Source organism: Oryzias latipes, chromosome 20 (genome assembly GCF_053564925.1).
Source record: "Oryzias latipes strain Hd-rR chromosome 20, Olatipes_Hd-rR_3.1".
NCBI classification, from domain to species: Eukaryota; Metazoa; Chordata; class Actinopteri; order Beloniformes; family Adrianichthyidae; genus Oryzias; species Oryzias latipes.
This window is the reverse complement of record NC_136256.1, coordinates 5,893,127-5,916,162: the sequence shown is the minus strand read 5'-3', so window position 1 is coordinate 5,916,162 and position 23,036 is coordinate 5,893,127. Positions and strand designations below refer to the sequence as shown.

Here is a 23,036-nt window from a genome sequence, read left to right as displayed (position 1 = left end):
CATTTGCTCACATGACAGCATTACTAAGCCCTGCAAACGTCTAGTGACATTTTGAATACTTTCCTGTAGAATCCTAACATTTTTCTCAGCCCAGTGCAATAGAGCGCTCAGGTCATTAGGAATGCTGTGTAATTAAGACCTAAACCATAATCCAGGTCTCTCTTAAATTTATTTTTTATTCCAAACAAGCTTTCATCGTTAAAATTAAGGAAAAAAACTCACTGTAGACAGAATAAGTTGTTCAAGGTGTTGTGCAAAAGAAAACAAGACAATATAGTATTGAAAACAGGCTTATATGTAGTCTATAAACACCACTGGAATTTAGTCTAAAGTGAATTTAAAATGATGTACAGAAGAAGTGCAAATGGTCTAAATTTAAGATGGGTCTTCTTAGTGGAACAGCTGCCGTAATTTCTGATGTTGCTACAGCAGTTAAAAGGTACACATAGACATCGTTTGAACTGAAATATAGAAAGAGTGGTTAAAAGGAAAACAATTTTGGACTTTGGAAAAATTATTATTTTTATATTAAAAGTTCTTTAGTTCTTGTATGATGGTGGCTCACAACTTAAGATGTTGTTTCTTGGTGGGATGGTGAATAAAGACGTTACTGTCAGGGCTGACCGGGTGTTCAACCTGTGAGAATGCTGCATATTGCATTACAGTTCAGCCTGGAAGCAGCGTCGGTAACAGAATCCGGCGTTCAGGAGAGCAGGCCTTCTGCTTTGGATCAGAGAGACACAAAGAAGGAATGACAGTGACTGACAGCCGCAACGGATGGTTTGCATCTCATGGAGTCACAACACAGAGCATCTCTCTGTCGTCGCACAAACCGCACACACACTCACACAGAATTGTGTTTCATCTCTTTCCAAACACAGACTTTCAATGCTTTCCTGGAGAACTAACCTAAAACCAAGTTTTCACCCTGAAATGTCATGACTTTCCTTTGTCCCCCGGAGGAAGTCGAGTTCCCACAGTACCACGGCATAAACACACTTTCATCCCGTGCATGCACAAAGAGACACACAACGTGTAACATGACATCCCGTGAGGCTCGGTTCTTCTGTGATTTCCACAAAGCCATTCAGACGGAGGAATCTGTGTGTGCACGTGTGTGTGGAAGTCTATTCACAGCCCAACAATATCCTTTTCTTTGCTCCGCATTTTCCTCTTCTGTCCATCTCTGTTTAGTAAACAACACCAGTTGTTTGTGTGGGTACTTTGTGTTATTGGACATTTTATGCAGTGTGAGTGTGTGTGTTGTCTGTACCTCTGAGGGTAATTGAGCATAAAAACGTGCAGCCCAGAACATTCATTGGCTGACCTGCCGCTGGCATTCCTTCGTCTGCATGTGTGTGTCTGTTTGTGTATGTGTGTGTGTTCAGTGACAGAGGCCAGAGGTGACTTTGTGAAACAAAACAACAAAAAAGGGTTAATTATGACTGAGCCTGAAGAATCAACCGATGAATCAAAGAAAAACACACACAGAAAACCTGCAATTACCAAAATATATCTTCATGAAAATACCATTATCAAACTGACAAACATGTTAACAATTAGAATATTTCAGAATAATCCTCATTAAACTTTTAGGAAGAACTGTAACTTGCCAACCAATATAGTCACAGAGTATGTAAAAACATTTTTACTTGTAAAAAACTAACCAGTCCTTGTTTCTAACTGACAACTCTGATATTATCTTTAGGGATGTAAATTAATCATATTTTATATATTTTAAGTTCTATTTTATGAGGCAACAAGAATCTATTTTAAACATAGCAGGATAATACATTACCAAAGTACATGGCTATTTGTTTTATCCATTGTCTTTTGTTACCTTTCGGCTGCTTCCTTTAGGGGGCGCTACAGTAAATCAACCCTCTCCTCTGCATCCACTCTCATATCCTCCTTATGTTCATCCATGAACCTCTTCTTTGATCTTTCTCTGCATCTCTTTCCTCGGGGCTCCAGCCTCAGCATCCTTTTATCAATATCATCCCTGTTCCTCCTCTAAACGTGTCCTAACACCCCCATCTGCTTTCCTACATTGATCTTCAAAACATCTACCATGATCTGTTCCTCTGATGGATCCATTCCTGATCCATCCTGGTCTCTCCAAAAGAGAACCTCAACATCTTCATCTCTGCTACCTCCAGCTCTGCCTCCTGTCTCTACATCAGAGCCTCTAAACCAACAACATGGCTGGTCTCCACAGTCTTCGACACTATCCATCCATCCATCCATCCATCCATCCATCCATCCATCCATCCATCCATCCATCCATCCATCCATCCATCCATCCATCCATCCATTCATCCATCCATCCATACTGGCTTAATATTTTAAGGGCATGTGGGGACCCTAGAGTCTAGCCAGGTACTCATTCTTGCTGACACTAGTATAAGCTTGTTGAGGGTATTGATTAGTCAATAAGTTACTAAATATAAGCTCATCTTGCTTCACCAACACAGTTAAGTGTCTATTCTGTTGATTAAGTACAATGAGCCAACTTAACCAGGAGTTTTGTCAGACAAACGGCTTTCCATCACAGTTCAGAACTTTGTTCTGGAAGCGTTTTTGCTTACTGTCTTCATCTGAGCCACAGAAGACAAGACTGGCTGGATTCAGTTGCTAATTTTACACAAAACTATATTTAGCTTGGCAAATCTATAGTTTGTTGAGTGATGGAAATTAATTTTGTGAGGCACGTAGGTGTTCAGAGTGGTGTTTCTTAATGCAAGGTACTAACCATTACTTGCATAGACAATGATTAGAATAAAATGTCTTTTTCCCTCTTAAATCAAACGATAGGACAAACAAATCACATCAGTCAAAATAGAAGTTTTGGAATCAAACTATAGACCAAAATGCTTTCTTAACATTTATTCATCAAAGTATTCCTTTATAACTGATCCAACAGCTGAACAGACGCGGTGTTCCTTCTACAATAAAATGAAGTTTCCAGAAATGTTCTGTTCCTGTACTTTGCTTGCAGTCTCCTGTCGACTTCATTTAAAAATCAGATCAATGGGTCTCATCCATTTCTTTTTCCTTATCAAGGCTCTTATTGTGTAATTCTGAAATAAACACACATTTTTGAGTTAGAGGTAACCATGTCTTAAGGTTAAAGTCCCATTAGCTGTTATGCAACTTGGTGTGTGAAATTTGTTCTCCGTATTTGACCCATCCCCTGGTCTCAGGGCAGACACTCTACCACAAGACCACCAAGAAATAACTGATTTCCGATAGGTTTCACAACTTTAGGGTGTTATTGTGTTTGTATTTAAACCACTAAATACAACTTATAACTACATTACCAAAAGTATTGGCTCACTTATCCAAATGATCAGTATCAGGTGTTCTAATCACTTGGCCTGGCCACAGGTGTATCAAATCAAGCACTCAGGCGTGCTCAAACATTTGTGAAAGAATGGACCGCTCTCAGAATCTCAGTGAATTCCAGTGTGGAACTGTCACAGGATTCCACCTCTGTGAAAAATCTAGTGGTAAAACTACCTCACTCCTAAATATTTCACAGTCGGTCTCGAGAACGGGAGCAGCGACTCTCCTGGATTTGGAAAGTCAGCTGTGCTCCGTCCATGTTGGTGACGTGGCTTGGCTGGGCTGGAGGCATTTGTCGGCGATCTTTTTACTGCAGTATGCGCGTAAGATGAACAGCTTCTAATTGTAATCTAGTGGAAGTTGCTGCGGCACCATGTATATGGAATGGTGACTGCAGAGAAGCTTCTCCAAGCTGATCGCTGATCGTTAATCCATCGCTCGAGTCGCCTTTTTTCCCGCGGAAACTCAGCTGCGTCTTCTTGACTTGAGTTCGATTTCCAGCTTCCTCCACTTGTGAACCATGGATTCCTTTATCTTGAATTCTCTCGCAGCTGCTCCCATGTTCCTCTGTGTAGCAGATAGCTTACAGTTTAAACTTTGCTTCAGCCATGTTGTAAACAATGTTGTTCACGCCCACACTTCCCTCCCCCGTTCTCATGCCGTCACCTTCTACGCCCCACAACAACACATTAGGTGCACCGCCTCATAGGGCGCCCCCTACAGTTTGTAGAAAAACCAAGACTTTAAATGCGCCTTATGGTCGTGAAAATACGGTAAGCTGGTTTCAAACCTTGGGTTTTGTTTCAATACTTTGTGTCTATCCCTCCTTCCTTCCTTTCCTTCTATCTTTCCTCTGTGCTCCTTCCTCCCCCTCCCCTCTTGTTTCTTTCTCTGATTTCATCCCTCTCTTCCTTTCATTCAACCTTCTGGGCAGCAAGACAAACCCAAACACAGAATGAAGATAGAAAATGAAAACAAATGAGATGAATGAATACAAAATTACATAACCTTATTCACCAATTATTCTCCCTGATACCATAATTATTTTTCCTGATACCATAAACACACACACACAAGACTGGACATAGCCTCTGCTGAACATCACCAAAGAGGAAAATATGTTTTTTATGTCACAAAAACAAACGCACACATGCACGTGTGGCTTCAGATTCCCACACAAACTACACACTGACTGTGAGAGTTTGGCTCATTAGTGCTGCTCTTTAAAAAAAGAAAAAAAAACAGCTGATTGTTCAGACTTTCCTAAAATATGCTGTTTGTCCACTTCCTTCCTTCTTCCTTTGTATTTGTTTTTTGTCAAATACAGAAGTTCGAATGGATGGATGTTGATGGAAACACTTGAATGCTGCTGCAGAGCCACAGGAGTGTCACATGACACACAAGCACTCAATGTTTTTGCTTAAAACACTTTGTTCGCGTTTGTAGTTCTTCCTGAACTGACCTTTGGCGGTGTTTTACTTCCTACATGTAGGGGGGCTATAGCAGCCCTCGGCTTGCACATTTGCATGTCTAACCTTTGACACACCCCTGTTTTAATGAGCACAACAAGGACAGACATTGGGGAACATGTTCTGGGCGCAAGAACCAGTTTTCTGTTGTCAAAACAAAAACGTGATCATGGACACGCCCACACGACACTTCAAGCCATGCTTGAAGCTTCTATTCAGGTGCCATGAGTCAGCTCACTTTGGTAAAGGATTTCCAAACAAAGATAAATTATCAAATTAAAAAATGTTTAGCTAAGCAGCAACAATGATCACAATTCTTGTTTTTTTTTCGATTCGGATCGCTTTTCTCACAAAAAGCGGACTATATGTTACGTGATGCGGCGCATCGCAGCATCGTGCAGCACCACCACAGTCAAGATTCGGCGATATATATATGCTGATCGTCCCGATGGGTTGAATAAAGCATCAGTTCAGAGAGAAAGTTCACCTCTTACCGCTTGTTTTTGTCCAGATGATGAAGTAAAAGGTTGTTTTAAAGAAGCCGGTCCAGTGATACAAAACATTTAAGCTAGCTGACCGGAACTTCTTTTTTTACCGTGCGGTTATCAGGTTTTAATGCACACCCAGCAGCCAATCAGAATCGAGTATTCAACCGGACCATGGTATAATTACATTTAATAACTGAATTATCAAAAACTATGATTGGAGTCAAAGTTTTGCTCTGTTTAACCCAGTTTACAGCAACTTAGTCTGTGTCAATCCCTAATCAGAACAAATAAACACAAAAGAGAAAAACATCAGAACAAGCAGCAGAACACATTATGGAGCTGTCTTAAAACAGTATTGTTGCCCAATTCAGTCCAGGCCCTTTTTTTATTTAACAGACACTATTGTACTTCATTGAACCTTTTTATGAAAAACATGCACTTTAAAAAAAAAGAAAGACATTTAGTTTGTTAGTTTACTCTTTGTTCTTTTTCCTCTTAGTTATGTCCACACCAGGTTTGAGTTTTTTAATCACCACAGCTGCATCTGTTTTCTGGTAATATCACCTTTAGTATAATCAAGGCAAAGTTTCAGTCTTTTTTTGTCACCTTTATTTTCCCCATGCTTCACTTGAGTTAATTTACTAAAACATTTGATTTCCTGCCAAAACACCAATCTCCTGCAATCAGGTCCTCCCATTGACTGTAGATGAGAATTGGACTGAGTGACTCCTCCCACCTTGTGCTGCAAACATTACGTACCTGCTGGCTCCAAGAAGCCAAAATCCCATAGATTTCTATAGAGAAATAAACAGCTGTTACTAAGTCATTCTATTACATTATTGTTCTGATACCTTTTGTTCAACATCTTCTTGTTAATTCTAATTATTTAATGATTTGTTGTTGTTGTAATATATATATTATAAACTGACCAATCAGATCCTCAACAAGAGCATGGCCTCCACGTCGAATGTTCAAAATGTTTGACAGATTTCGTGTAGCCGGCTTGTAGTGTGTGTGTGGGGGGGGGTTAAGCCCACTCCTGATTGGTGAGCGTGGTTGCTATAGAAACGTTGACTCTGGATTGACTTTCTTTGGTTGGAACTGGAGGTATATAATTTCCAATGAGGGATGTCTCACTCATTTAGTCCAGTTCTCAAATAGAGTCAATGGGTCCTCCACAACAATACTTTAATGACAGATGGATAAGACCAACAAGCAGCCAGCAGGAGCTCTTCTGCTATTGCACCCCTCACTAATCCAGGTCATACTCTCCACCTTTCAGTTCTGGGGAGTCTGGTCAATGCATCCTGTTATATAATGTAGTGGCTCCCTTGTCTGTGAAGACTTAGTTGCAAGAATCAATCTCATTCATTTTCAACCAATTTTTGGTTTCAGTTTTTAAGTTCTTAGGTTTGTAACCCTTGTGCTATCCTAGGCACTTTAACATTGGGAGTTGGGTCATCTAGACCCACCAGACAGTGCGCTGAACCTTTTCTCTTCAATGATTTGTGATCTTCACTGGTGTCCATGGATTACAGGAAATCTTTCCACCTTTATCCACCTTTGTCATGGTAGGGAGAACACGTCAGTGTAAGAGTGGGGTCATCTAAGATAGCACAAGGGTTAAGCCAGGTTTGTTGATATTTATGAATGAATTAAATTTCAATAGCTGTTGTGGATAAAACTCCCAAAGAACAGGAGAAAAACCTGCAGCAGAGTCAGATTCAGTAAAAGGCAGTGTCTGCTGTGACGGGTTTGGGTAAAAAAAAACAGACAAACTCAAAAATATTAAACAAAGATGGCTAATGAGACATCTTTCATATATTCAGATATTTAGAATTTAACAGTTAACTAAGAAGAACATGATGCTGACAACACAAACGGTCAAATCTGCCAGGAAGACTCAAAGTGGAACTCGAGAAGTCTAGCATTCTGTCTTTCTGTCTATCTGTAGGTCCAGCTGTTCGCTTCAGCAGCTTCCCCCCCAGTGGACCCACACCCCCTCCTCTGATTGGCCAGCATACGGTCCAGGTGCTGCGACACACCCTGTCCTATGATGACGGCCTCATCAGCACGCTGCTGGAGTCTGGGGCAGTGGTCCAGAATGAAGCGTTCTGATTGACAGAGAGAAAAAAATCCTGAGGAAGAGATAAGACGGAGATCACGAGTTTATTCTTGGTTCAAGAGCCCAGCTGGACTCAGAGGAGATAATCTGTAAAGACATCATAAAAACACTCCAGGACTTTTCCCCCTTTCAGTCTTGATGTAATCCTGTAACGCAGATCACTGTGACCCAGACTTTGTAAATTTGAAAAATAAAAGCAGCTAATAAAAGAGAAAATCCAGTGAACCAAGCAGAGTTTCTTAAGGAGGGAGGGGGATGCTGATGGGGTTGGATGAAAAAAAAAACCCTGCTGAGATGCACAGAGGCGGTTCCACTCATCTGCTTCAAGATAAGTCCTTTAGTTTGAGTGTCGCCATGGAGATCTGAATCGAGACGGGTTCTGCTGTCAGGAAATGAGCTGATATTGGTGCCCGGGGGGGTTGGGGGCTGCCATTGATACATGTGAATATATGAATTTAATGGTGATGCAGACGTGTGAATTTGGGGGTTGGGGGTCAGTGGAGCTACTGTAAAGCAGTGATTCCTTAAAAACCAGGAATCTCAATCGTTCAAAAATTGACTGCTGTACTGGTACTTGGACAAGACTTGTGGGTAAAAGCGCTAAAATGAAGGCTTGTTTGTGTCCAGACCTTCATCTGATAAATCATTAGCATCTTTGGGGAGTTGGGAGGTTGGCTGCAATACGTGTGTGTGTGTGTGTGTGTCTGGGAGGAGGGGTCAGATCTCGACAACCAGGTAATTTGACCCAGACCAACATTTCTAACCTAAGAAAGGCCCAGAAAAACATTTTGCTTTGATTTACTATTCAAACTTACTCAAACACTGACACCAGTTTTCCATCAGCATGTTACATGGTAATGTTAAAGTGCTCTGATTGGATGAAGTTGAAGCTAAATTAGAACGCGGTAACGTTTGCCACATACAATGAATGGGCCCCCTTCAGGATATTCCGATGGACCAAAGTCTCCTACCAGAGGACAGTTGCCAAAACTAACATCTCATGGGAGGGTTCAGCTTTGATCCCCACATCTCCCTGGACCCTGGTGATGTTCAGCTCCTGTAACATTGGAGGTCATGGCCGATCACCCTCTCAGCAGAGCAGATGACACGCTGCAGATTTGCCTTGTCCCTAGCCACAGCAAACCAGACAGTAGTTAAGGATCCAAAAATGGACTGGATGGTGGCCTTGTACTGTAGAAGATAAACAAGATCCACGGAGGAGGGTGATACTGTTTCTGCTGCCTCAAGAATCAACCTCTGCAGAGGCTTTTAGGGGAGCTGATAGGGCCAAAGACACCAAAGCATTCAACAGAAGTCAAAAAGGTGAGTGTGGGGGAGTCTGCGGCAAGTTTCTGTGTGTTCCTTTGCTTGTTTTGATGTCAATACACGTTTGTTAAATTCAAATATGATTATCTTTTCTTGAAGGTTTTCTTGAATGCAGAAGTCTGGTGGAGTTTGAGGTTAAGACTGTGTGGAGTAAAATGTAACAGAACAAATTCATTGTCAATGTAAAATGACCTTTTAACCCTTTCACACCGGTGCTGCACTTCCAGTGTTGACATTCTTTTGACTAAAGTCAACCATCATCAAACATTTATGCTATCAAAATAATTCTAGGAGAATCTGAAGCTATGTCATGCATTTGACGCACATTCCAGAATGTGCTAAATGCGTGTTCTTGAACTTGTGTTTAGCCCTTGGTGTTCACACTGAACAAGCAGGGAGGGGCTTCTTGTTTTTTCTCTTTCTACTATTTATTAGCACGTCAGTGTAACCTTTCTGCTATCCCAGGCACTTTAATGTTGGGAGTTGGGTCATCTAGACCCACTAGACAGTGCTCTGAACTAGAGGGCTGCATTGGGATCGGGTCCCGCCGGGTCCCGCGGGACCCAACCCAAATCTCGCGGGATTGGGCGGTTTGGATTGTGCTGCGGGCGGGAGCGGGCGGCAAAAAATAAACCCCGCGGGATCAGTGCTGCCATGAATATCTGATGAATATATATTAGCGGACTACGTTAGGCTGGGCAGCTGCTGGATTCTTATGTACTGAAGCTCCGTGAAGGCACCAGGTAGAGACGCACAATGGCCTCTGTCATCTAACCTGATGTTGGGGGTGCGCCCCGCCCCGCCTCTTACTAAGAGCGAGCTTCAGGCCGTCTGTCTGCGCGCGCACACACGCACACTTTTAACCGAACAGAATTTGTGAAAATATATTTAATAATTAAGTTGCACATTACACAAAAGAGGAATGCATCAAAAGATGAGGCTGGAGGAGGGACATGAATCTCTTTAATAATATCAATACAAATACGTGTTTTTTTCCTGCGGGACGGGAGACATTACAAAATCAATGCATCTCTATTACTGTGCGGGACTAAATTCTATGAGTTTTGCGGGAGCGGGCGGGAGTGTAACACATACGTTGCGGGAGCGGGCGGGATTGGTCAAAAATTCAGCGGGCGCGGGCGGGAGCGGGATGAAGAACATAGTCCCGCGCAGGGCTCTACTCGGAACCTTTTTTCTTCAATGATTTGTGATCTTCACTGGTGTCCATGGATTACATGAAATCTTTCCACCTTTATCCACGTTTGTCATGGTAGGGAGAACACGTCAATGTAAGGGTGGGGTCATCTAAGATAGCACAATGGATAATGAGGCTTGGTGCGAAATGTCGAAGCGATTTGGACACTAAACAGAAACGGGTTGGTTCATTGCTAGCAGCCTTGCAATGGCATTGCAGAGTGGCCTTGGTTTATCTTATTTTAGAAAACAAACGCACAAATAGTCAGGCTCTGCCATTAAGAAGTATCAACAGATTATTGTCTTTAAAGCTGTTGGATCAAGATATTTCTTGGTCAGTTATCCATCAGAAGCACAGACGGTATATAAGAAATGGAGAAATGGAAAGTGAAAATGACGTATGGTAACCACTCTAGCCACTCAGGGTTGAACTTGTTGGAAGGCCACACCCCTAACATTTAAAAGCTTGTTGTGGAGAATCTGTCAATCAAAAGTTTTGAATATTGGAAATGAGACCACCACCTTTTATCGAGGCATCTGATTGGCCAGTTTATAACTTGAAGAACGTGAAATTAGGAAAAAATATCATGACAAATATATTAATTAGTGAGAGCATGTTAAAAAAGGTATTAAAGTAAAAATGGTTATTCTGACCAATAGAATGATTGAATAACAGCTGTTTATTTCTCCAAAGACGTCTATGGGATTTTGGCTTCTTGGAATCAGCAGGTACTTCCTGTTTAGGACGCAAATGGGAAGGGGTTCACTTAGTCTAGTCCTTTGACTGTATATGAGAAATGGACGGTGTATCCTCTCCCTACTGGTGTTCCTGATAGGAAGTGCCCAAAACCATGTCTGTATAAAAGTCATAACATTTGAACTGTCCGGGGGGATTTAAAAAAATTGAGTCTTTCCAGAAGATGTACATGTTCCTTAATTTCAAATTCAAAACTGAAGCGTCACAAAGTGACTGCTTTCTGAAATTAAACTCAGACAAAGTTATTAAACTTCTGTGTCCCACAGATGAGAGCAGGAAGGGCTTCTGCTGCTTCTGTTGCTGCAGCTGCAGTTTTTAGAACCCCCCCCCCCCAACACACACACACACACATACACACACACACACATGTGCACACAGGGCACGCACACTTTCTGGTGATCGTCCCCCAGCTGGCTGACTTTGTGTTGAACTCAAAGTGTGAGAGAATTCGGATGTACGTAACCACCGGCTCTTTAAGCACCTCTTATTCCCCAACATCTGCTCTGTGTGTCTGTGTGTGTGTGTGTGAACGTGCGGGTGTGTGTGTGTGTGTGTGGGGGAATGTATAATATATAACACAGACACAATAGTTTGAGGGGGTGGACACTGAACTAATATTTGCTCGCTGAGGTCACATGATTGACCTTGCATGATTCTTTTATTTTGAAAGGTTACATCACAGTGAAGGTTAGCAGAATGAAATGGTACATGAGCACGCTCAGATTTTGCTGTATCCTCACCTTGATTTAGTCTAACACAATCATGAAATCTGTCAGAACTCAGCTCTGAACCACACAACTTAAGGAAATCTACTGATGAGAATCAAACTGTCTTTCTTAAAGTATATTTTGTCTAAAAATTCATGCAAGACATTTTAGTTGAGCTTCATCTCAGCCTCAACAAGCCTCAGTCGTCACATAGAACAATGAAAGTAAAGAAGCCCGTCTGTCCTCTAAAGATGAAGAGGTGACCCTCAGAAGAGGATGATGCTCCATCCTAACCACAGCCAGAACCAGAGCACGTTTCCTGAACAGTGAAGACAGCCACACACGTACACATAAAGCTGCACAGACCTGCACAGGCGTGCACAGACTCAGGTATCCCGTATATGACAACCAGCGGGAGTTTCCTTGGAAACCACTTCCTGATCTGAGGATGGGAGCAGGAGGGAGCTGGAGAGGTGTCGAGAAGCTGCAGCAGCTGGACTTCACATTAAAGCTGCTTGCAGAGGAACACACACACTCAAAGTCCTGCATGGTCAGGATGTGTAGCTTGGTTACCATGACAGCACCTTCCTTATGTTTTCTCATGGCTCGTTGTTTTAGAAGAAAGGGAAAAAAATCCAACAAAAACTTTAAGGGCTCTTTCAAATTTTAATGGAAACTTTTCAAAGCAAACTGTGAATTGGCTTTGAAAGTAAAAGTTGTCTTTAACATCTCATCTTTAAGTGGAAATGATGACAAAACCACAAGTCTGATCACAGAGTGTGCTTTTGTAAAGCACCGGTGGGTGTGTATGTTATATGATTAAAAAAACTATTCAAGGAGGTTTGTTCAAGTGGAAATCCAATGCTGTGGCTTTCTAACCTCTAACTTTTAATTGCAACAATATTATTGAGCGTTAAAGCATAATCATGCAGATCTCTTCTCTCACCTAGTTCCATGCATCTTTTGAGAAAGCGGCTGTGTGGAGTTTGGAAACTGGTTTGTATTCTTCATCACCTCCAGCTCGGGACAGCCTGGTCCTGCTTTGGCCCTGAGGGAGGAAGATCGTGGATCTGACAGGCTTTAGAAGTGAGAACTGTCGAGGAGATTAAACCTGGATCACAGAGTTCTGGGATGAAGACTTTCAGAAGTCAGGAGTTGAGAGCAACAAACTGAACTTTGGAGTTGAAATAAGTGGAGACCCGGGGAACAATTTTTGACACAACATTCACAAAAAATGAAAGGTCATCCATGGATCAGTTGGTTCCTGTTCAACTCTTCTTTTTTTTTCTGGTTGCCATTTTATTTTTTCTATGTTCATGTCACATGATGCTTAGCCCCCACCCCTAGATAGTCCAATTATAATCTCAGACTCTTTACATTCTGACCCCCCTCACACTGGCCCTGTCCTGAACTTTGACAGTCAGAGTTTGGGATCACAGGCAGCGGGGGAACAATGGTGAGCTTGTGACCTGACCACGCCTGTCCTTGGGGATGGTCACGTTTCAGGGTGTCCTCAATGACTCCACCAGGACTCACGGTGACACACAGGTCCTCCTGATCCACTGCACGCTCTGAGCAGGAACTGGCCTCCTGGGACACATTGGAACCAGAACCAGGGAGGGGCAGAGATCCACCAACAGCACACCTGCACGATCTGGGCATCTGGTGCTGAATGCTCACAGAAGTCTGGAATCAAAGCTGGGATTGAAAATCCTGCTTTCTCTGGGAAAACAAAGAATTCAAGCAGAACTAAAGCACCAACCCAAGTTACTGGATCGGTCTGTAAAATAATTTGTGAGGGACGGGCATAAAAGAAATCCTGGACTGGATATAACATCTTCATGTGTCTGAGAACCAACTAGCAGTAAACAGATTCAATGTTCAGCGCCACCATGGGGATGCAAGTAGAGGGTCAGAGAGTGTTTATGTCATCTTGATAAAAAAGAACATTCTACAGGAAGGGTAGAATTTTCTTTTAATCCTAGTGTTTAAAGTTGATACCTTCAGTCATGTGACACTAGTTTTCACCTTCACAAACGTTCGTCTATAGGCCATCAAACATACATTAGTAGTTTTTGATGATTTTCTTTCAACATGTTTTCCAATAATCTTGTACGATTTCCACAAAGCTTCTTCTTTTTATAAATATTTCATACTTATTGATTTATGTTTCAGTTGGAGCTACAAATGTGACCTGCATGACAAGTTATGCTGAAAACATCATAAAATCATTATAGCTGAGTTTAACCTACTTTACCAGCTCAGAGGCCATGTGGAAGAGTGTCCACCCAAAAGAGACTGGAAGGTCATGAATTCAAACCCAAGTCAATCAAAAGACTTTAACCCTTGTGCTATCTTAGATGACCCCACCCTTACATTGACGTGTTCTCCCTACCATGACAAAGGTGGATAAAGGTGGAAAGATTTCATGTAATCCATGGACACCAGTGAAGATCACAAATGTTTGAAGAAAAAAGGTTCAGCGCACTGTCTGGTGGGTCTAGATGACCCAACTCCCAATGTTAAAGTGCCGAGGAGAGCAGAAGGGTTACAACTGGGACCCAGCACCTCCCTGCTTGACACTCAGCATTAACCCCTGTGCTATCCCATGCACTTTACCATTCACTGGTGTCCATGGATTACATGAAATCTTTCCACGTCACTGTAAGGGTGGGGTCATCTAAGATAGCACAAGGGTTAAGGGGTCAGATTGAGGGGTTAAACCCCCAGATGGTTCCCATTCGCTCACAGCAGATTTCTTACACCCAGGTGTGGGACAACTGCTGGGACTTTATTTAGGAGGTTTAAATCAAGCTTTTACACTTGAAAAAAGTAAAGATCCAAAAACCTAGTAGCTGAAGACCCCCCAGCTTTTACCTCCACAGTGGTTCATTGGTTTCTTTGATTGGTTGGTTTGTGTTTGGAGGGCTGCATTGGGATTGAGTCCCGCCAGGTCCCGCGGGACCCAACACAAATCTCGCTGGAGCTGTCGGTTTGAATTTAGCTGCGGGGGAATGGGCGGCTAAAAAAACACAGCGGGATAGGGACCAGCCAAAAAGCAAAGCACAGACCGATTCACAGACCGGGAAGACGATGCATCCGTTGCTTCAGTGCCAAAGTCGATCGATGATGAAGTGGCTGAATAACTCAGACATTTGGCTAATAATTGTAAAACTGCTGTTTTTCATGTAGCGGCCGTGGTGCAGTGGTAGGGCGGTCGACCCATGATCATAAGATTGCAGGTTCGATTCCCGCCTTGCACGCCCATGTGTCGAAGTGTCCTTGGGCAAGACACTGAACCCCACTTTGCCTCTGGTGGGAGGTTGGCGCCAGTGTTCGGCAGCGGAGCCGCCACCAGTGTGTGAATGTGTGTGTGTATGGGTGAATGGGACTGTGACTGTAAAGCGCTTTGGGCCTTCGTAAGAAGGTAGAAAGCGCTATATAAGTATACGCCATTTACCATACGCCATTTAGCCTTATTTTATCATATTATGTATATTTTTTTGTAAAGCAGTCTGTTTTATGTGCAAAGTTTTTGATAAAAACGAAATTATATTTGAATATATTGTGTGTTTTGTCTTTTGTTTTTGTTACTTGCAGGCCAGGGAAATGAAACAAACAACCCCATGAATCTCTGTAATAAAATCAATACGTGTTTTTTTTTCCTGCAGGACGAGAGAAGACACAAAATCAATGTATCTCTATTATTGTGCAGGAATAAATTCTCAGAGTTTTGCGGGTCGGGTGGGAGTGGACATACGTATTGCGGGAGCGGATGGGAGTGTAACACACGTTGCGGGAGCGGGCGGTAATGTTCAGAAATTCGGCGGGCGTGGGCGGGATGAAGAAAACAGTCCCGCACAGGGCTCTAGTTTGTGTAGCTGGTCTTGCTTGTTTCTCCATTTTTTGATCAATGAAATCTTTTTTTTCTTAATGTTCTACAGAGAAGGTATTTGTTGTTGTTTAGTAAAACAAATCCCCCAGGCCTCCATTGTGCTGCTTCAAAGGCTCCTCTGTGAAGGTTCAATGCAGTTTTTGAGCTCTGAAAAGTTTTACTGTTTAGAAATTCAAGCTCAATTCAGACTCAGAGACTAACCTCCACATTATTCACTAAAATCTGGAATCTGGAAAACTGCCTGAAGACAATAAGCAGTTAGAACAGAGAACAATGGTTTAAAAATGTTACGTCAAGCAGCTGTGAGTCCCATCAGAGAGAGTCCTGGCTTTTATTAAACCTGACCGCAGCCTGTCAGACCACACTAAGGGCCCATTGTTGTGTCTATGGAGTGTCTCACACTGAGTTGGTTGTGTGTGTGGTTAATCAAACATGTACATTGTTGTTTAAAAGGCTTCTAGCTGATCAAAATACTACAAACTCTTATCCTCAGAATTCATCTGTTTTTATTTGAAAACCATCTGAAATCTTCACTTGAGGATTAGATCAAACACTCACTTTAATGGTTTTTTACACTTTTAGCTTGTTTATTCTCAGAATGAAAAGATTCTCTCTCTCTCTGTCCCTCTCTCTCTTTGGAGTCACGGGAAAGCCAATTCAAGGTTAAGACACATGTTTCAGTGAAAATAGATGCTAAGGTTACTGCAGTTATAAGACCATTGTTGGGCTAAAGCTTCAGAGTTCACATAAATGTCATCTATGACGTGGCCTAGACTTTACTTGGCAACTCAAGAGACCCTGGTGTCCAATCATTTAAAGGAAGGAATGTCCTGAATGAGGCATAAAGTTTGTTAAGAAATCCTGATGCTGTAATAAGACCATCCACACCAACCTCGGACGTGACACAAGCCCTTAGGGATAACACAAACACCATAAGAACCTGGGTCACCAAGATTGTGTTGTACACATGGTTGGAAAATCCTAATCATCCCATCAACCTTCAAAATTTGGAATTTTATGATGACGGTAGAGAGTGAACAGTGTCCTTGTTTAAAAATTAGGGTTGCTGACATGACAAACTGCTTGATATCAGCACTAGTGTTGGTTTAAATCAGGTCTACAACAGGTGTACATCAGGTCTATTGTTGGTTTATATATCAGGTCTATTTTTGGTTTATATATCAGGTCTGTTGTTGGTTTATATATCAGGTCTATTGTTGGTTTATATATCAGGTCTATTGTTGGTTTATATATCAGGTCTATTGTTGGTTTATATATCAGGTCTATTGTTGGTTTATATATCAGGTCTATTGTTGGTTTATATATCAGGTCTATTGTTGGTTTATATATCAGGTCTATTGTTGGTTTATATCGCAGATCTACTGCAGGTTTATATCAGGTCTACTATTGGTTTATATGAAGTCTACTGTTGGTTTATTTCAGGTTTACTGCAGGTTTATATCAAGTCTACTTTTGTTTTTTTAAGTCTACTGTTGGTTTGTATCAGGTTTAATGTTGTTTAATGTCCGGTCTGCTGCAGCTTTATATCAGGTGTTTTTTTAGGCTGTATTACAGGTTTGCTGTTGGATTGTTCCAGTATTGCTACTAAATACTGCAGGATAAATGTGTGTGTGTTGTAGGTGGACTGCATGTTTACTGCCTGCCTCCTGCTATTTTATTTCAAGTCTGTTTTATGTTTTTGGGGGGATTTTGGTGCATGATGCTCACATATTAGTGAGCACCATGCACTACTATGTGCATTGTGTTTTTTTTAATTATTGGATTTGTATCAGGTTTTCAAAAAACAAAAAGACTCCATTCACCTTCAGATTAGAGCTGTGACATTTTGTTTAAATCATATCCACACACTAACAGACGTATTGCTGTGAGGTCGAAGTTAGATGTTAGCAGGATGCAAACTGACCCCATCTGTAGCAGAGGACCTTTTTGTATTCCATTTGTATTCCATTAATGTGTAGGTTCACGTGTTTGTAAATGAATGTGTGTGTGATGCAGCCTCTTCAACTGCAGTAAAAGTCCTTTGCACATTCACACTGGAGTTGAATTTTTTTGCCTGCAGCTCATGGATTTGTGGATGCCTCTGTGCAGCTCCCCTTTCACAAACTTTGACAGCTCTTTCGGCTCATGGGCCGGGAGCAGTGAAAAGTTCTGTCACTGTGACGTCAGAGTGTTTTTCTTTCTTACATCAGATTGAGTTTTTCCTTGTTTGTCCGTGAAGATGAGTGTGGTTGAATCTGACAGGAGCTTTGATCTTCTTTGAAACTTCAAAAGCGTGAAGCTGCAGTGGTGTGTAAGCTCACACATGTGCATGCACTCATGTGTGCAGGGCGGAGTTCGGTCAGATCTCTCTAGAGGAATAACGTTTAAAGGAAATCTGGATTTTATTTTTTCATCCCCGGCATTTCATTGTTTCTGCGAGTGTGAAAGGATTTTCCTGATTTCCTCCAGGGACTCAGCGGTCAGCTTCATTCTGCTGAAGTTCCCTGGAGCAAGCTGCAGAGTCCTGACCTTTCAGCGCCAGGGATATTTGGATCTTTTTCTGGTTAAAATTTGTTTTGTCGTTTCTTACTTTTGACTGGAAACAGTCTAATGGGGTTGGCAGAGCAGCTCATTGACGCGTCAACAAACTGTTTTTGATCAGAACAGAAATACTTCAGAAAGAAATGTAAAACCCACTCACTTCTGTCCCTCACTTTGGTCTGACAGGAAGGTGAGATGCCTCAGCATTGAACAGGTCAACCTCTGTCATTTGTTCAGCGGTGCTGAAAAACCTCACTACACAGCGCGAGTGACTTCTTCCTGCTAAACTAAGAAACTTGGCTTCCGCTTAGTTATAAGGTCTGTGTTTATTTATGGGCAAAAAATCAGGTTCAAACTTTCAACATCCGTTTCTATGATGATTGACACTGATGGTTCAGAAAACCTTGGTTTTATGATCCCAGGATGGATAATGAAGGCACTCTCAATCAAAACAGAATTGGTGATACGACATGAGTTTGGGTTTGGTTTTAGAAGGACTTTCTTGGAGCTGGTTCTGGGGGCTGACTCTGTTTGGACTACAGATCAGGCCTCCTCTTCTCCTCCTACAGGGACACCAGCTGTCTCTGAATACTCATAAAGTACTCATACTTATAAAGTATTCAGGGTCACGTGTTAAAGATGCAGTGTCTTAGTACACACCCCTTAGTACACACACCCCTCCCCCCTCAATATATACATCCCAACATAAACACACACACATCTAGCCACAGGGGTTGCAAGCCAGTAACTTCTGTGCCGGTCCCAAGCCCGGATAAATAGAGAGGGTTGCGTCAGGAAGGGCATCCGGCGTAAAAATTGCCAAAATAACCATGCGAATCATCCACAACACTTTAGACATACCGGATCGGTCGAGGCCCGGGTTAACAACGACCGCCACCGATGCTGTTAACCTACAGGGTGTCGGTGGAAATTTGACTACTGTTGGTGGAAGAAAGAGGGGAGGCAGAAGGGTCCGTGGCCAGAGAGAGAAGGGAAAAGGCAGGAACATAGGTTTGAGAATAGGGACTCTTAACGTTGGCACAATGACAGGGAAAGGCAGAGAGCTGGCAGACATGATGGAGAGAAGGAAGGTAGATGTACTGTGTGTGCAGGAGACAAGGTGGAAGGGCAGCAAGGCACGTAGTATTGGAGGAGGATACAAACTGTTCTATCATGGTGTTGATAGGAAGAGAAACGGGGTAGGAGTGATTCTGAAGGGGGAGTTTGTAAACAGTGTTCTAGAGGTGAAAAGAGTCTCAGACAGGATGATGAGCCTAAAGTTAGAAATTGAAGGGGTGATGGTGAATGTAGTCAGTGGGTATGCGCCACAGGTTGGCTGTGAGTTAGAAGTGAAGGAGAGATTCTGGAGTGAGTTGGATGAGGTCATAGAGAGTTTTCCCAGAGGAGAGAGAGTTGTTATTGGAGCAGACTTTAATGGACATGTTGGTGAGGGCAACAGAGGTGATGAGGAGGTGATGGGCAGGTTTGGTGTGAAGGAAAGGAATCTGGAGGGACAGATGGTGGTGGACTTTGCGAAGAGGATGGAAATGGCTGTAGTCAACACTTACTTCCAGAAGAGAGAGGAACATAGAGTGACATACAGAAGTGGAGGTAGGAGTACTCAGGTGGACTACATCCTATGTAGACGAGGTCATTTGAGAGAGGTTAATGACTGCAAAGTGGTGGTAGGAGAGAGTGTAGCCAGACAGCACCGCATGGTGGTGTGTAAGATGACTCTGGAGGTCAGGAAGAAGAAGAGAGGGAAAACAGAAAAGAAGACCAAGTGGTGGAAGCTACAGAATGAAGAAACTTGTGAGGAATTTAGGCAGAAGTTGAGACAGGTCCTGGGTGGTCAGGATGAGCTTCCAGAGGACTGGGAAACTACAGCAGAGATTATCAGGGAAACAGGTAGGAAGGTGCTAGGTGTGTCATCTGGAAAGAGGAAAGACGGTAAAGAGACTTGGTGGTGGAATGAGGAAGTACAGGAATGCGTCCAGAGGAAGAGGTTGGCTAAAAGGAAGTGGGATGTAGAAAGGACTGAGGAAGGTAGACAGGAGTACAAGGAAGCGCAGCGTAGAGTGAAGAGAGAGGTGGCAAAGGCCAAACAGAAAGCTTACGATGAGCTATATGACAGGTTAGACACAAAGGAAGGAGAGAAGGACTTGTACAGGCTAGCCAGAGAGAGAGACAGAGATGGGAAGGACGTGCAACAGATAAGGGTGATTAAGGACAGAGATGGAAAGGTGCTAACAACCCAAGAGAGTGTACAGAAAAGATGGAAGGAGTATTTTGAGGAGCTGATGAACGAGGAAAATGACAGGGAAAGAAGGGAGGAAGATGTGGTTGTTGTGGAGCAGGAAGTAGCAGAGATTGGAAAGGATGAGGTTAGGAAGGCTCTGAAAAGGATGAAGAGCGGAAAGGCCGTTGGTCCTGATGACGTACCTGTGGAGGTATGGAAGTGCTTAGGAGAGACAGCAGTGGAATTTCTAACAAGGTTGTTCAATAGGATTTTAGAGAGTGAGAAGATGCCTGAGGAATGGAGGAGAAGCGTTCTGGTTCCGATCTTTAAGAACAAGGGTGACACGCAGAACTGCAGCAACTATAGAGGAATCAAGTTGATGAGCCACACAATGAAGCTGTGGGAAAGAGTAGTGGAAGCCAGGCTTAGGAAGAAGGTGGAGATCTGTGAGCAGCAGTATGGTTTCATGCCCCGTAAGAGCACCACTGATGCCATTTTTGCTTTGAGAATGTTGATGGAAAAGTACAGAGAAGGTCAGAAGGAGCTGCATTGTGTGTTCGTAGATTTAGAGAAGGCGTATGACAGGGTGCCGAGGGAGGAGCTGTGGTACTGTATGAGGTCGTCTGGAGTGGCAGAGAAGTATGTCAGAGTAGTTCAGGACATGTATGAGAGAAGTATGACGGTGGTCAGATGTGCTGTAGGTCAGACAGAGGAGTTCAAGGTGGAGGTGGGACTACACCAAGGATCAGCTTTGAGTCCTTTTTTGTTTGCTATGCTGATGGACAGGCTGACAGACGAGGTAAGACAGGAATCTCCCTGGACAATGATGTTTGCGGATGACATTGTAATTTGCAGTGAGAGTAGAGAGCAGGTGGAGGAACAGCTAGAGAGGTGGAGGTTTGCTCTGGAAAGAAGAGGCATGAAGGTCAGTCGTAGTAAGACAGAATACATGTGTCTGAACGAGAGGGATCAAGGTAGAAGCGTTAGGTTACAGGGGGCTGAGGTGAAGAAGGTGCAGGAGTTTAAGTACTTGGGGTCAACAGTTCAGCTTGATGGGGATTGTGGAAAAGAGGTGAAGAAGCGAGTGCAGGCAGGTTGGAGCGGTTGGAGGAAAGTGTCAGGAGTGTTGTGTGACAGAAGAGTGTCAGCAAGACTCAAAGGAAAGGTGTACAAGACAGTGGTGAGACCAGCTCTGCTCTATGGGTTAGAGACGGTAGCAGTGAGACAGAGACAAGAGGCTGAGATGGAGGTAGCGGAGATGAAGATGTTGAGGTTCTCCTTAGGAGTGACCAGGTTAGACAGGATAAGGAACGAGTACATCAGAGGGACGGCTCATGTTGCCTGTGTTAGCGACAAAGTCAGAGAAGCCAGACTGAGATGGTTTGGACATGTTCAGAGGAGGGATAGTGGATATATTGGTAGAAGGATGTTGGAGATGGAGCTGCCTGGCAGGAGGGCAAGAGGACGGCCAAAGAGGAGATACATGGATGTCTTAACAGAGGACATGAAGTTGGCTAACGTTAGGGTAGAAGATGTTCATGATAGAGTGAGGTGGAAAAGGATGATTCGCTGTGGCGACCCCTGATGGGAAAAGCCGAAAGAGAAAGAAGAAATAAACACACACACATGCACACACACACCCTCTCAAACACACATACACGCACACACATTTTGCAAGGAAGGTGGGACCTGGGTCCATCTGTCCCCTGCCTCTTCCCTGGTGGGGGGTACGGGCCCCTTTGCAATGGCGGCCGTGTCCCCGGGGTGCCGGCTTCCTGGGCCCGGCGGTGCTCTCTCCGCGCGGTGGGGGGGTTCACATTACATCTGAGCGGGGGGTGTCTGGTCCCTGGGGGGTGGGTTCTGGCCCTTGCTCCTGAGTGCTGGGCCCCGCCAAATTTATAAAACTGTGGCCGAGCCTGGTCGGGCCATATTTACAACACCCCTTGTGGGCCCTCTTTTTTTCCCCGGGGTTCCCCCCTCCTGGGCGGGGGCGGCGGGGCCCCTGCCTCGCTCCTCCCTGGACCAACCGTGGGCCGGGCGGATGGCTGCCTGGAGTGCGGAGCGGGTCTCCCTTGGGGGGTCCTGGCTCGTACCTGGGGTTGGGGCGGGGGGATGCCCGGAACTCCTGGGTGGTGGTGGGGTGCTCGTTTGGGGCTGTGGGCGTCCTTCTCTGGTGGGGCCCTGGGTTGGGTTCTCCCGGCGCGGCGGGGGGGCTGCTCTCCTGGTTGGGCTGGGGCGGCGCTCTCTTTCCCTCCGTGCCTCCCTGGCCTCTGGCTCTGGGGGCCTTGCGGCGGCCCTGCTGGCCCTGGCCTGGGTGGCGGGCTTGGTCGCCCGGGCGGCGGTTGTTCCCTGCCGGTTCCCGTGTGGCGTTGGGGGGATTCCGGCTGCCGCTGCTGCTGCGGTGGGGGTCTTGGGGTGGGGATGGCTGGGCACTCTCCCTCCTTCTTTTCACGTTCCACCATCCATTTTAGAAGAACATAAACACTCACCTGAGCACTGGTGTTAGCTCACCTTTGCACTAACAGTTTGCATGACTGAATGACTGAAATATTTCACACTAGTTGGTTTTAAGGCATAAGTATGCGTGTGTGAACACTATCTGTTTTGTGTACATGTCGACAGGTGGACATTTTTGCAGCTAGCAGGTGTGTTTATAACATTTGAGTGTGTGTGTGGACGGGCCCCGCCCTTTTTGTACTGCATTTGAACCTTACCATAATGATTAACAACCAGTAAACTTGTTGCTGTATGCTGCTTCATGGTCTTATCCCCCTTCCCCTCCTATTATCACCCCCCTACCCCCCCCTCTCTAGCGTCCCTCTCTCTTCTTCCCCTCTTTCCTTTTCCGTCCGGTCCAACACCAAAGATTTTCAGACATGATTGAAATTAATAAAGTTTGGCCTCAATTACAAAAGGGGTTTATTCAGACATACCTTTGGTTTGTCTGAAG

General features: G+C 43.9%; 2 protein-coding genes across 2 annotated transcripts in view; both read left to right on the top strand.

The window, feature by feature from the left end:
* sugct (succinyl-CoA:glutarate-CoA transferase) overlaps positions 1-7,643 on the top strand; it is a 101,845-nt gene extending 94,202 nt beyond the window's left edge. Inside the window, exon 14 of the mRNA XM_004080827.4 lies at positions 7,257-7,643. Coding sequence (XP_004080875.1) covers positions 7,257-7,420 — 164 coding nt within the window. The 3' untranslated portion in view covers positions 7,421-7,643. The remainder of the gene's footprint in view (positions 1-7,256) is intronic.
* A 153-nt stretch (positions 7,644-7,796) lies between these two features.
* Positions 7,797-23,036, top strand: part of LOC144988160 (uncharacterized) — a 112,923-nt gene continuing 97,683 nt past the window's right edge. The window contains exon 1 of the mRNA XM_078938274.1: positions 7,797-21,158. Coding sequence (XP_078794400.1) covers positions 18,678-21,158 — 2,481 coding nt within the window. The 5' untranslated portion in view covers positions 7,797-18,677. The remainder of the gene's footprint in view (positions 21,159-23,036) is intronic.